Source organism: Callionymus lyra, chromosome 12 (genome assembly GCF_982586985.1).
Source record: "Callionymus lyra chromosome 12, fCalLyr1.hap1.1, whole genome shotgun sequence".
NCBI classification, from domain to species: domain Eukaryota; kingdom Metazoa; phylum Chordata; class Actinopteri; order Syngnathiformes; family Callionymidae; genus Callionymus; species Callionymus lyra.
This window is the reverse complement of record NC_141829.1, coordinates 23,239,899-23,253,427: the sequence shown is the minus strand read 5'-3', so window position 1 is coordinate 23,253,427 and position 13,529 is coordinate 23,239,899. Positions and strand designations below refer to the sequence as shown.

The following is a 13,529-nucleotide window of genomic DNA, read 5'->3' as shown; positions in this document are numbered from 1 at the left end:
TTATACTTCCACATTAGAGAAACATAAATCTTGACTCATTGAACCACCACTTTGACCTTCTACTAACATTAGACCTGTAAGTGGATTGACCCACTTTTATCTGTGAACTTAGAGAACCCGAAAAGTTGTTTTCGACTTCACTAAGTGTTGCTAAATCACGTGAATGTGTTGCTCAAGAAAGGGAATGAAAGTCAGTGAAAGAATTTGTGAATAGGAAGAAGGAGAGGTTTTAAGGGACAGTCACACCGAGTTACGAATGTAGATGAAAAGATTCAGCGATGAGACCTAAAAACAAATTGATGACCAGTTGTAAGTGTGTGTATATATATATATAATATGTGACAATAATAAAACATTTAACATCTCAGCTCCCTACTTTTTGTTTTAATAGTTTATTACTTATATTTGTGTACATCAGTCATCAAATGAAACTTGAAAGGATTAAGTTGTGTAACCATCTGATCTAAACTTGTTCTCCATGAGGCATCGATCATCTTACATTGATCAATGGTGCTCGTCTATAAGCGCCTTTTTTATCCTGCAAATTTGGGCAGCAACAAAAACAGCGTTTCCATAGCAACAGCATCCGCTCCATCCTCCTCCTCCTGGAGACACATCCTCCAGCCGCGTGCGCGATTGGTCGGGAGGTTGTTTTTTTTTTGCGTGTCACTGGGGCAACCGAATGATGGGAGTTGAACCCATGAACGGAAAAGAAGGGAGTCGCTGCTGATTGGCTGACCGAGTGCGGCTGCCATTCAGCACGAGTGAGTTACAGAGGAAGCGAGAGCTTTCATTAGTCCGCGTCCACGTCAATCAAATTGTAGGCGGGGCTTCCTAGCTCGCTGGCTAGGTACGGGAGCCGAGAGGGGACCGGGTGGATAAGCAGCGGCCGCGGGTCTCCACCCGAGAGTATGGCGGCTGGGGTTGTACCGGAGAGCGAAGGAGACGCGGGGACATGAAGAAGAAACAAAGGGACCTCAGTCTCGTCTCGTATTTCCTCGAGTCCTTCTGCTCCAGAATCGCTCCTTTTCCAGCGACCTCCATGGAGTTTGTTTTTTTCCGGACCTCAGACCCTGGTGAGCCCAGCAGATGAGAACCAGCCCCAAAAAAGGCCCGTGTTTCCCCGACACCACCGCGGATCCTTCCCGCCATGAGATCCATCTCGGGGTGTCGAGTCTTTGTGCTCCAGACGGGACTCTGGTTCTGATCGAGTGATCCTTTTTTTTCTATTGGGACTCCAGACTCCAGAACCGCACGATGCGCGAGTACAAGGTGGTGGTCCTGGGCAGCGGCGGGGTCGGGAAGTCCGCCCTCACGGTGCAGTTCGTCACCGGGACCTTCATCGAGAAGTACGACCCCACCATCGAGGACTTCTACCGCAAGGAGATCGAGGTGGACTCGTCGCCGTCCGTCCTGGAGATCCTGGACACCGCCGGCACCGAGCAGTTCGCCTCCATGCGGGACCTGTACATCAAGAACGGCCAGGGCTTCATCCTGGTCTACAGCCTGGTCAACCAGCAGAGCTTCCAGGACATCAAGCCCATGAGAGACCAGATCATTAGAGTCAAAAGGTTTGTGGAAATGGTGCAGAGATGTTCGTGGTGGGCTTGTGGTCAGTGGGTGAGGGGGGGGGGGATGGTGGTCCATTTGGAAATGTCAGGCATCCCTCTTACTCCCACCACCTCCTTCTAAGTGAGGAGACCACTGACCCGGCCGGTAATCGGTCCACCGGGTCAGCCGGGGGGACCTCATCCAGACGAGGGAACACCAGGACTATCACTGTAGCTTCAGCACAGGTGTCAACCTGAGGTTACCTGAGGCTCTGATGTTGTGTTACAAAAAACAGCACTGAGATTGTGAATACCTCAGCCAAGGAGCTCAATTCTAGCGATGGAATAAGTTCTCCAAAATATAACAAAGAGCTAAACTTGAGTTAAAATAAGAGAGACGTAGTCAAACTTGTTGCACCTCCAACAAGAAAACAAAGAGTGATGCGTCTTAGCATCAAACTTGAAACAATCATGTCACACAACAACAAAGACGTCCATGTTCCTGGAGCGGATTTAAGATAAAACGATCACAACGAGTGATAGAAGAAAAAAGTTTTTTTTTGAAAAAAACAAAACAATATTGGAAACGGATTTAGTGAAGGGAGGTGGGCTATCTTGGGGTCTGGTTCATGAGTGAGTGTGAGCTCGGTATATTATCATCAGTTTTTGTGTTGATTCAACTGATGTATGGGTGTCCATCTACCTAGCGGTCTGGACTTCCTCCCCCCGAGATCAAAGCTCAGTCATCAGGGAGGGACTCAAAGTAGTGCAAAACTGATGAAATGGAAGTGAGTTGATTCCCAATAAATTCCTGGTTAACTCTGTCCAATTATATTTGTTTGAAACTGGAGACAAGGTTAATGAGGACATTTATAAAGGAAATATTTTTAGTTGGGATGAGCTGGGTTTTAGGTCAGGGTTGGCGTGATAAAGAGGGTGTAAAAAAGGGCCAGAGGGACGGGCCACCAGGTGGATTTATGAACCTTGTCGTCAGATATCGAATGAACCCTTTGTGTTCGCCAGCCGTTCAGAAGCACCTGAGGGACAAACAATGAACAACCTGACGAGAATGTTGAGGAGCAGCGTGACCTACATCTCCAGTGGGTTTGCTCTTGTCATGGCTGGTGGATTTCAGAAGTCCAAGTGGCTCCAGATGTTTTCCCTAAAAACCTCTTTTGTAATCAGAATCACAAAGTGGGTCAGAATATCAACATGTTGGTTGAGATTTTATTTTATATTAGTGGTATTTTTCCCCGTCTAATAAAGGTGAAACAGGGATGAGGGCGCAAGTTTTTTGGGGAAGAGTAAAAATGTAAACATAGATTGCAAATGAGTTATATTGTTAAATATATATAAATTATAATAAGTAATATAATAATATAAGTTAAATAGTATACAGAAGATAGCGAAACAGAATACTTTTTGATGTGTAAATGAAGCGTGATTTATTCCCAATTTGTTTACTGTCTTTGAACGGAACACGGCTGTTTTTTTTTACCAGTGATGGTCTGATGAAGCTTCATGAAGCAGTGTCATGTTATTTAGGTCATTAGGTGGCGCCATCAGTTTAAAAATGATTTGTTGTTTCATTAGAGTAGTTGTTCAAAACAAAGGAAAATAGTGCAGAGACCGCCATCTGGTGGACTCTCAAAATAATGACACTGCTTCATGAAGCTTCATTAGACCATCACTACTTCTCATTTTAGCCATTAAATAAGCAGCTCTATATCGGCAGCTAAAACACAAGTGATTTTTTTTTATATATACATATATTTATTGACTTGTTTTCATTCAGACTGTTGATAACATTTTCACATTTTAAAAGTAAAAAAAAACATTTTTTCTTCCTTATTTTAGTGGATAATTGATGTTGCTGTGACCACAAACATTCCCCAAAATATTTTCCCTAAAGATTTAAGGGTTTAAGAATTTAACTGAAAAACAACAGGTCTACTAATGTCTGTTCCTATTGGATACAGTTTCCTAAATAAAATCTGAAAGTGTTCCTGAGTTACATCTGGAACTGATAGGATGTTTTAGGCTTTAATGGGAAGTAACATTGGGATATTGAACCAGCAAAAAGTTAGGTAATTGTAATCTGAACATCTAAATTCACTTTTCTACTCTCTTCAATGTAAGTTCTTTTTATTCAAGTCATGTTAAATGAGCTTCTTGGCAGAGGTATGCTCTGTCTAAGTGCTTTTTCTCTTAGTTTTCTCTATTATATATTAATGTTAAAAAGCACCTGGAACTTCTTTGCTTCTTTCTCATCACTGCACAAACCATAAACAAGATGAACCAACGATGATCATACATTGTCATGATTTATTCAGCGTACATTAGTCTGTGTATATAGCATGTTAGCAGGAAACTATGCTACACGCTATACATACCATTGTTTGCTCTTATAAGAACAACTCAAGGCCAGAGAATTAAATATATATTATAGCCTGCTGATTGAACATACATTATGAATCGACAATAATCTGATGATCATAAACAGGAGATGGAAAGAGATGAAGCGACCGATGGCACCTCCTCGTTCGATCGTTGCAGTCGTGACTAGCTCGACACGGCTGGTGTCAGAGGTTCTGCTCTCTCTCTGAACTCTGACCCCATCCATCACCAGAGCTGTGAGTGCACGTGAGTGCACGTGGACGCACCGCATCCAATAGCTTCTGACGTCTCTCGGAGCAGAGATTGAAACCTTACAAGTGTTTACAACACAAGGTTTTTTTTAGCAGCTGAAATTGTAAGTGCCAACAATCTGTGTCCAACAATGGATTATCTTGCTAGACGATGACAAGAGAATCATTTAAAAATCTAATTTAAGTGTGAAAACATACATTTAGGCCCCTCTGTGTGATTGAGTTTGACACTTCTATTATGACTCTGTAGTAGCTGTTGACTTTACCAGACCTTTTGTCAGAGACCCCTCTACTAACATGACGAGGATCGACTCGTGCTTGTATCTATGACCATCGTCTGGTAACATCTCAGGGGTTAATCGTGTGTCAGAGTTCATGTAACTACTCAGAGCATATATGAAGCTCCCATCCAGAAGTCAGCAGAGGTTAAAAGCTGCTCTGTTTCAGAAGATATTAAAGTGTCCACATCTTGATGTGCAGCTTATGAGGTCCAGAGAGGGGTCAGCACAGAAGGTAGAGGAAGTGATGAGCCAGTGAAGTAACACATAGAAGACGATAAATGAGCAAATACATCTGTTTTTTTGTGGAAAAATATGTCCAACGACCAGATATATTTGATTATAAACACATATGGGTTTCTCACTGTCAACACAACAACGGCTGGAACACATACAACATCTTTTGTGGAAACTGTTTCCATAACAATATGTTTTTTTTCTTAAAGATACCACATATTTTAAGTGTGAGTATAGGTGTGACGGACTTTAGCTACAGTACTAGTAGCAACCTAATGAATTGCAGCATTAAGTCACATAAAATTCTAATATGATTTACCATAACTTCATTTTTAGATTCCTGATTCTATCTTCCCATGAGTGCACTTAAAACCTTGAGTTCCATTTTCTTTGTTATTTTACTATGGAGAAATGTTCTCATAAAATCTAAAAAATAAACGTCCTGTACAGAGAACAGTATCAGAAATGATAACAAGCACTCCTTTGATTCGTTGATGTTACAGTTCAAAAAGACTTAACTAAGACATTCATATTATACAAGAATGTCATCATCAAATAAAGAAAGTTATTAATGACTGGTTGTTATTATAACATTTATATATTTGTCTTTTTCAAATAAATAACAATATATTTTCTTAATCCATAAAAAGCTAAATATCAAGCCAGTGCCAGTGTAATTCCTATTAAATCATTTTTTAAGCGACTGAGAGACTGTTCTGACACCTCAAGTCAATAATGTGACTGATATTTGTGCAAAATTTAAATAAAAAAATCCACCTTTATTGATTTATAAAGGAGGAGAGCGCCTTCAAAACCTAAATGATTCACTTTAACTTACAGCGCATTCACACAGTTGAAGACATGTTTCTGGCTGTAGTTACAGCTTCTTTTTTTTATAAGAGTTTTAAACCGAGGAATACAAATGCACTTGTTTGTATTATAGTTTAAAGATGAATTATTAATGTGAACACGCAGCCACATGAATGGATTTCTCAGCTTCCCACAGAACTTCACGCCTTATCTTCAGGCGGATCACGGTCTACATGACTAAAAGCCTCTGAATATGACATGAAATGTTGTGTGATGAAAGAAAATGAATTAAAGAAGTAGCTCTGCTCGACGCTCATTTCTGCTCTCTGTATTTATAGAGAAGGACTTTGTCAAAGAAGACATAATTATACCCAGGAGGTTTAACGCTCCCGTGATAAATGCGAGGCGTAGTTACGCTGAAAAATAGATTTGGACCAGAGACTGGTTCTGGCTACACTTAAGCTCCTCTATTTGTCTACTATTGTGAAGCCAGAAATGCTTATTTTGCTTAGTCTTTACAAAAGAAAATCCTGGGATTATTTCTTGACCATTTGTTCAGTTAAAAAAAAAAGGAGCTTATAGTTCTTCTCTGACTCAGCGGAATCTGCCGTGTGACTAACTCAAAGACCCTCCTCAGAACAGTCCCAGAACGCTGTCACTGTCCTCTCTTGTCTTGACAACTCCTGGGCGACCGGGCTTCACCATCCGTCAGCTCGGCCCGCGGAGCCTCATGCATAATAGATGAGGTGTGTCTGGGAACGGCTGTTTGTAGACGGAGAACCGCAGCTAAAGGCAAGAGCGCGACACATACTCTGTTCACCTACAACACAAATCGCTCTTTGTTGTGTCAGTGTATGTGAGTGGGGTTTCTGTTTTCGTGGAGGGGGCCGACACCCTTTTCGCCACGAAGCCTTTTCTGGAGCTTCGGTATCTGAGGCAGCCACTGTCTCACACCTCCTGGGACTTTCCTACTCTGTTATTATGACTAAATATAGAGCCTCTCGTTTGGAAGCAGATGTCTTTGTGCTATGTTGTGGCCTCCATTATGGCGAGAGGAACAAGAAACACCCAGGCTCCTGCTGCTTTGTTTTCCATTCGAATAAATGTCTGAAACATCCACGAGGGTCATTTAAAGGTCCGTTTACAGCTGATGTGACGACGAGTCTACAGTCGCAATTTAAAACCCATGTTCATGCATTTTCTATGCTGGTGAGCCGCAGATGACGCAGGCTGTGGAGATGATGGAGAAATGGTGTCTTGGTGGACCTGGGAAAAGCGGAAAGAAAAGTCTTGGAACTTAGTTTTCATAGTGGGCTCTCCCCAAGAAAAGGATCCTCTAGATCAAGGGAAACCAGTTGTGGTTATCAGGAACTTTTTTTAGGACGACTCCCTTCGGTGACCCTGGATCAGACCCTAGGAATTCCCGGAGTGACGACATCTCTTTGACCTGAGAATAAGAGGTCGTTTCTGGGTACAAGGATGTTAAGGCTTCTCCCACAATTCCCCCTAACCCTATTTTTCCCATGTCACAAAAACTGAGCAAACTTCTTCTTTCCTTAGGCATCTTCCCCCTAATACACTGCCTCTCAATGATCAGACAGTGTTAGTACAGCAACCATTAATACTTTAGGCATTGAATGGAGGCCCTTCCACCGTACGTGTGGACACGGTTTTGCAAGGAGGGACTTTTCTTGTGTTGTAAATGTTCCCCAAGAATGACCGACTGTAACTTTTCGACTTTAAAGATTAGTGTTGCCTGTACAACGTATAGCAGGATTTTGCGAGCCACGTTAAGTGGACGTTTCCAATTCAACCGTCTGCCCTGAGAATTTCTCTATATCCTTTTGAGAAGAGCTGGAAGTAGTTTCTGGGAACAGAGAGATAAGGCTATATTTCAGCTAACCCTCCGACCCGACCTTGTTCAACAGTGGAAGACGGGTGAATAGATGGGAAGTCTTTGCCTGAAATGCTGCCTGCGGTCAGTTGCAAATTGAACAACCCCAGAATCCCTTTGATTCTGTTGTTGTGAATGTTTTTTCTAGTTCAAGAGTTCATGAACTACTAGGGTAAAAGTTATTCTCCTCTTGTAACTTATTTCATTTCAACGTGTACTTCTCATTACGGTGACATTGTAAACTCTCACAGTATGGATCAAATCGGTGGAAAACCGCATTTTCCTTCTAAGATTCTTGTAGACTTCGTAGACTACTACTTGTAGACTAAAAAAGTACCTCCTTTTCTGAATAACTGATACAACATTTAAGGCTAATGAACCAGAAAATCACATGTTACATGCTTGGACCAAAATCAAAACAGAAGTTGGTCCTTGGCTTCATTATAACTAACTGTGGTGTCGATGTGTAACTGTAGAAGCTGCTCTCTTTCCTGATTTAACTCTATCATCTTCATACACGAGTGAGCCGCCTCACAAATCCAGCACCTTCCCTTGATACAGGTCAAGATTAAACCTACATCTGGTTAATTTATTCATGAGCAGATCAGAGTTGACTTTCTTTTCACAGCGTCACTCGAGCTCATCTAAGCTTCTAACCTGTTCCTCGGATCAGCGTCCATTATTCATCGTCTTCCTGTGTACCTGTTACTATGCCGATGGGAGCTGTTGCGGATTCTCTTCCCTCTTCTGCTTTGATCAAACTGCACACCAAGCAGTGTCAGAGTGACATATGCTCGGAGAAGATGGCACTCAGGTCACGGCTCGGAGGATTGCAACCTCCAGAGTCAAAGCTCTACTTCCTGTGTGGTGATGCTCAGACTTGACATTTTATGGAGTCAGTTGGCTGTCAAAAGGCAGCGACCTCCTCCCACTGAAGCCAGGGGAAGCCGTTTTTTCTATTTTTGCCATCACTCTTTAGACCTGTAGTTTGCTCCCACACAGGCTCCTATAAACCCGTCGTGGGTGACGGGCGGTTTGCGTCATCAAACTGAAGTATAGTGTTTCATCAACGAATGTGCCAACACCTATTTTTATTTGTTTCTTTAAGAGGTTTTTTACTTAGTTCTCTATTTTAAATGTGTTTACAGGGAACCCTTATACGTAGTAATAGGTTGATGAGGCTTTACTATTCAGCATCAACTGTATCATTAAACAGGATCCTTATTTGAAAAGTCCACTAGATGGAAATTTCTGCTTTACAATCTTTGTCCCCGACCTACTAATTCATTAAAACCTGGCATCATTTTCACTGAGGGTGCCATCTAGAGGCCTTTCAAAGTGTATAATGATACAGCATTAGCTGCCTCATGATGCCTCATCAACCCATTATTACTTGTAAGGACTAGATCAGAAATGAGAAACAGATGATGTAGAGTTTGGTTTAAGTTCGGAGACAAAATGAGTGAGAGAAGTTGGTTTTGAAATGTGGAGAGGAAGGATAGGAAAAAGGAAGTAGAGGAATATAAGCATTGGGATTTATGAATGTAAGTAAGTAAGTAATGTTTATTTCTAAAGTGCCTTTCTAGACCAGGGTAATTTAACAATCACAAATAATACACAGTTAAAATATATTCTTAAAAGATCAAGACACATAAGACAGACACAGGAGCCCCAGAAAATCAGGGAAAAGCCTGGACAAATAAGAATGTCTTAAGATGTTTCTTGAGTCAGTAGATCCATCAAACATAGAGGGAGAGGAAGATCGTTCCAAAGCTTAGGAGCAACAGCCTGGAAGGATTTCTCTCCTCTGGTCCAGAAGCGTTTTCAGAAACCATCAGTAGATTCTGATCAACAGACCTCAGAGCCCGAGCTGGGGTGTAAGGCTGGATCAGATCACTGATGGAAGGTCTGACCATGAATAGCTCCGAAAGTAAACACCAGAATTTTAAAATTGATCCTGAAAGAAACTGGCAGCCAGTGAAGAGATTTAAGAATCAGAGAAATGTGAGTTCTTTTACTAGAGCGGGTAAGAATTCTTGCTGCAGAGTTTTGTATTAACTGTATGTAATAAAGGCTGCTTTAGTGTAGGTTTACTTTTTGAATATTTGATAAACCTCTTGTCGTCAGGTACGGCAACTGCCCATGCTCACTTTATATAGCAATGACCCCGTCAAAAATACACACCCTTTTAATATGAAAACATTAACTTGGCTACCTTCTGTTCTCCAGGTACGAAAAGGTCCCGGTGATCCTGGTGGGCAACAAGGTGGACCTGGAGAGCGAGAGGGAAGTGTCGTCGAGCGAAGGCCAAGCTCTGGCGGAGGAGTGGGGCTGCCCCTTCATGGAGACCTCCGCCAAGAGCAAAACCATGGTAGATGAACTTTTTGCGGAGATCGTTCGGCAGATGGACTACGCCGCCCAGCCCGACAAGGACGACCCCTGCTGCTCCTCCTGCAATATACAATAGCCCCTCGGGCCGCTAGGACATGGACCCAGACTAACGTCTACGTAGAGGACTTGCAGCCGGCGAGACACTTAGACACCATCACACATGGGAGAGCGACAGATGGTGGACGTCATGGATTTGAAGAGCGACTGATGCTTCATGTGCTTTGGTTAAGGATTTGGTTGATGAAGCCTGAAAGTTATCGACACAACTTCACTTCCATTATTATTTGGTTCATTTGTTGTGTGAAGTTCATGCGATTCGTTCATTCAATATCCTTGCGGAGATGGGGTTCATTTTCGCAAGGGTCTTCAGAGGAAATGGGGGTCACTAAAGTATGATTTCCGAGCACACCAAGTTGTCAGATCCGAGTTAAAGAACTGAGGGTTTCTATAAGGATGTAGCCAGCGTTGATTCTAAGTCAATTTCCTAATCTTAATTGCTTCTCAGGGTTCTGGTAGTTCTGCTATAACCTTTTCGAACCAGACGTGGATTGAGTGAACAGTTTGGCTGCCTTACAGTGACAAGGAGGAGCATCTCTCTAAGTGTGGAACAATAGGTCAAACGAAGCTCCACCCAGTGTTAGAACTCACCTTCAAGCCCAAGTTACACCAGATGCATCTGCCGCAGATGATTCACAACCACTCCAAGCAGTGCAACTCATGAAAGCGGTCCAGAGTAGGAACTCACGGTGACAATGGTGGCTTTTTCAACTCGGTTTTAAAGAGTTCTTGTGAGTCATCCAGTGTGCTCTATTCAACACAACAATAGCAGACTCAGGCTGACACAACCGTATCCTTCATATTCTGCTCAATGACTTGCTTCCATGTGACAAAAAGTGATCCATGTGTTGTTTGTTAGGCAACACCGTCAAAGTACACTGCCACTCGACAAGCAGGCATAGTTGGTACAGCAAAACATTTCTGCACGGACTGGTGACGCAAATGCATCCGGTGTAAATGTGGGATAAGCTGCGACGCTTTGTCATCAAGAGAGAGAGACTCGGAGTAGAACCACTGTCCTTCCGTATTTGAAGAAGCCAGTGGAGTTGGCGTCGGGTTCTTGTCAGAATGTCGCCTCCGTAGAGAGTCCTCGGCTAACCAGACGGTTTCTTTGTTCACCAGCACTTTCAACACAGCATTTTGAAGTCGATTCAATACAATCTTGTTTTACTATCATATTGAATGGACAAATGCTACAGAGCCTGACATCACTTACAGTCTATTGAACGTCTGCCAAGCTGAATACGGTCTCACTTTATCTCAGTAATGGATCGCCATACATTTCGTTAGAGTTGTTTGAATGCGTTTTGTGTTTCATTACCGAACCAAAGAGGTGACCTTAGCGCACCTCCATTTCTATTAACGTTTCTGTCACTGGGGTGGAATCGAGGATGAAACACTGCAGTATTCTCGCTGTGATTTCAGCAAACACGACAGGCTTCCACATATCGTGCAATGTTTTCTTTCCTCGCCTCAGGACAATTGATAGAGCTCACTGCTCTTGTCTTTCAGCGCGAGAGGATCTCAACTAATTTTATTAGAGCTGGACGACATCGCCAGTATTACTGTAGAATGGGATGATCCCGTTCTTCTGAGTGTTGAAATTGTTATAACAAAGGCATTGAAGTAGGCAAAAATAACGGTCATGTAAATATTTTGTACGGAAAGCTGCTGCAAAGATTCTGATCGATCACATGTGTAACTGTATGCATGGCTAGTGAACTAAAAAAAAAAGGACTTCTAATGTTTGAGATTACTATAGGCTGTGGAAATGTGCAAAAGCAAACACACACTCACACGTGTCTGGATCTTTGACACCGTCTCTCTTCGTTTCCACTGAAACCACTCCCCACCCTGCCATGTTTTCATCTTTGAGTTTATATTTTTTTATGTGACCATTGATCTTTAACCCCCCTCTGAATGGTCACACTGTTTGAGACCTAAACAATAAAGTGCTTTCAACACTTGACCAAGGCTGGTATCATCTTTTCAAGAGCAATATTTAGAACATGGAAGGAACCTTCACAATCGACTGTAAGGAGACTAGTCAAGGGTTAATTTTAGAATCATTAAGTCAACTCTCAGTTTATGCAACAAGATTAAACTGAACCACCTTCCTTGGCTAGGCACTGCAATATACGCTTTTACCAGCACAAGATTTGAAAGGTAATTGTGATTATGAAGTCTATATGATGGTAGTGTCATAAGGTAGAAACTGTTAGATTTTGGATGCTTATTATTTAGATTTTGTCTGTTATGGGTGTAGACTACGGTGCTAAATTAAAGGACAAGAGGCCAACACCATCCAATAAACTTACCAAATGTGCTTTGAATGTATTTCCATTTCAACTGCGTTGGATACTTCGTAAAAAGGAATTTTTTGATTCTGTTTTGATGAGACATTTTTTTTGATATTTACAAAGATGTTGATCTGCATGTTTGAAAGTAAAAGAAAGTTAAAGAAACATCATCTATCAAACTGGACATCATTAAATGTCAAGTAATAGATGCACAGTGTACGAAAAACTGCTTATTTTCGTGGGCGTTACACCCGCAAAGGCGTGTAACTTCCTGGCCCCTGTTCATTTTGGGGCTTTGGAGCAACTATTTAACCAAGTTCTGTCATTAAGACACTTGGAAGTATAGGGTGTGGGACCCCCTCAAACAGGCCACTAACAGGAGACACCTGCTGTTACGACGCAGCAAAAAGGGTCATCAAGTCTGAATAAATCCCCAGCAGTAAAACCTGCCGGTGTAGAGGAAACAATATCTCAATTTAATAAGTTGATTTGTTCAACCTCGGGATGGGTTGCAGTTTTCAGGAAATGCTTCCAGGCGGTGAATACATTTATTTTTTTGTGCTGCGTCAACACACTTGAAAAGAGACTTTATATCTGCCGTTAAACGGTGCGGCGACTCGGCGGTAAATTCTCCACAGAGGCTCATCAGAGGACAGTTTCTCACTGAGAACGTTTTGGTTCTCAGAAAGTGCTGATGCTGCTGTTTTTTTTTAACAATGTGTCTGACGTAAGCAGACAGGGCGGTGTGGGTTTAGGGAAAGAGGGACCTGGTTCTGCTCTCAAACAAAAATTTAACTTTATGATATTTTTTTGTGAATGCCATGACCTCATCCTACTTTTGTCTCACTCACAAAACATCTGTGTCTAATTGGCGCTCTTATCTCCATCCTGCAGCTCCTGGTGAATCCTCTGGTAAGTCCAGTGGTCCCCAAACCAGGATACACGCCTACAGATTTTGCCGGGCCCCCTGAACAATACCAGAGAAACATTTAGATTTGTTTCGTCAACAAATAAAGAACAACTAATTTATAGAAGGTGAATTATTATTTAGCTAAATCAAAATTAAGACTTTTTGTTTTTTGTTTTTATATTCTATATTGTTCTCTAAGTAGGTCTGGTTTGAAAATATGAATATTCTAGGGCCAATTTCTTGACCTTTTTTTCTGTGAAGAACCCAGAAAGGGTCATTTGATTATTTATTTATTTAATTATTATTTTGATTATTTATTTATTTAATTATTATTTTGATTATTTATTTATTTAATTATTATTTTGATTATTTATTTATTTAATTATTATTTTGATTATTTATTTCCTTATTGACTTATTTTTTGGGGAAGAACCCAGAGACGGTTATATTTGAC

The 13,529-nt window shown here is 41.6% G+C and overlaps 1 protein-coding gene across 1 annotated transcript; it reads left to right on the top strand.

Moving 5' to 3' along the window:
• The first annotated feature begins 464 nt into the window (after nt 1-464).
• On the top strand, nt 465-11,834 carry rap2aa (RAP2A, member of RAS oncogene family a). Its single transcript, XM_087803811.1, has 2 exons — nt 465-1,571; nt 9,647-11,834. The coding sequence occupies exons 1-2, from the start codon at nt 1,258-1,260 to the stop codon at nt 9,882-9,884; spliced, it is 552 nt and encodes a 183-aa protein (XP_087659937.1). The 5' UTR covers nt 465-1,257; the 3' UTR covers nt 9,885-11,834.
• The last annotated feature ends 1,695 nt before the right edge of the window (nt 11,835-13,529 follow it).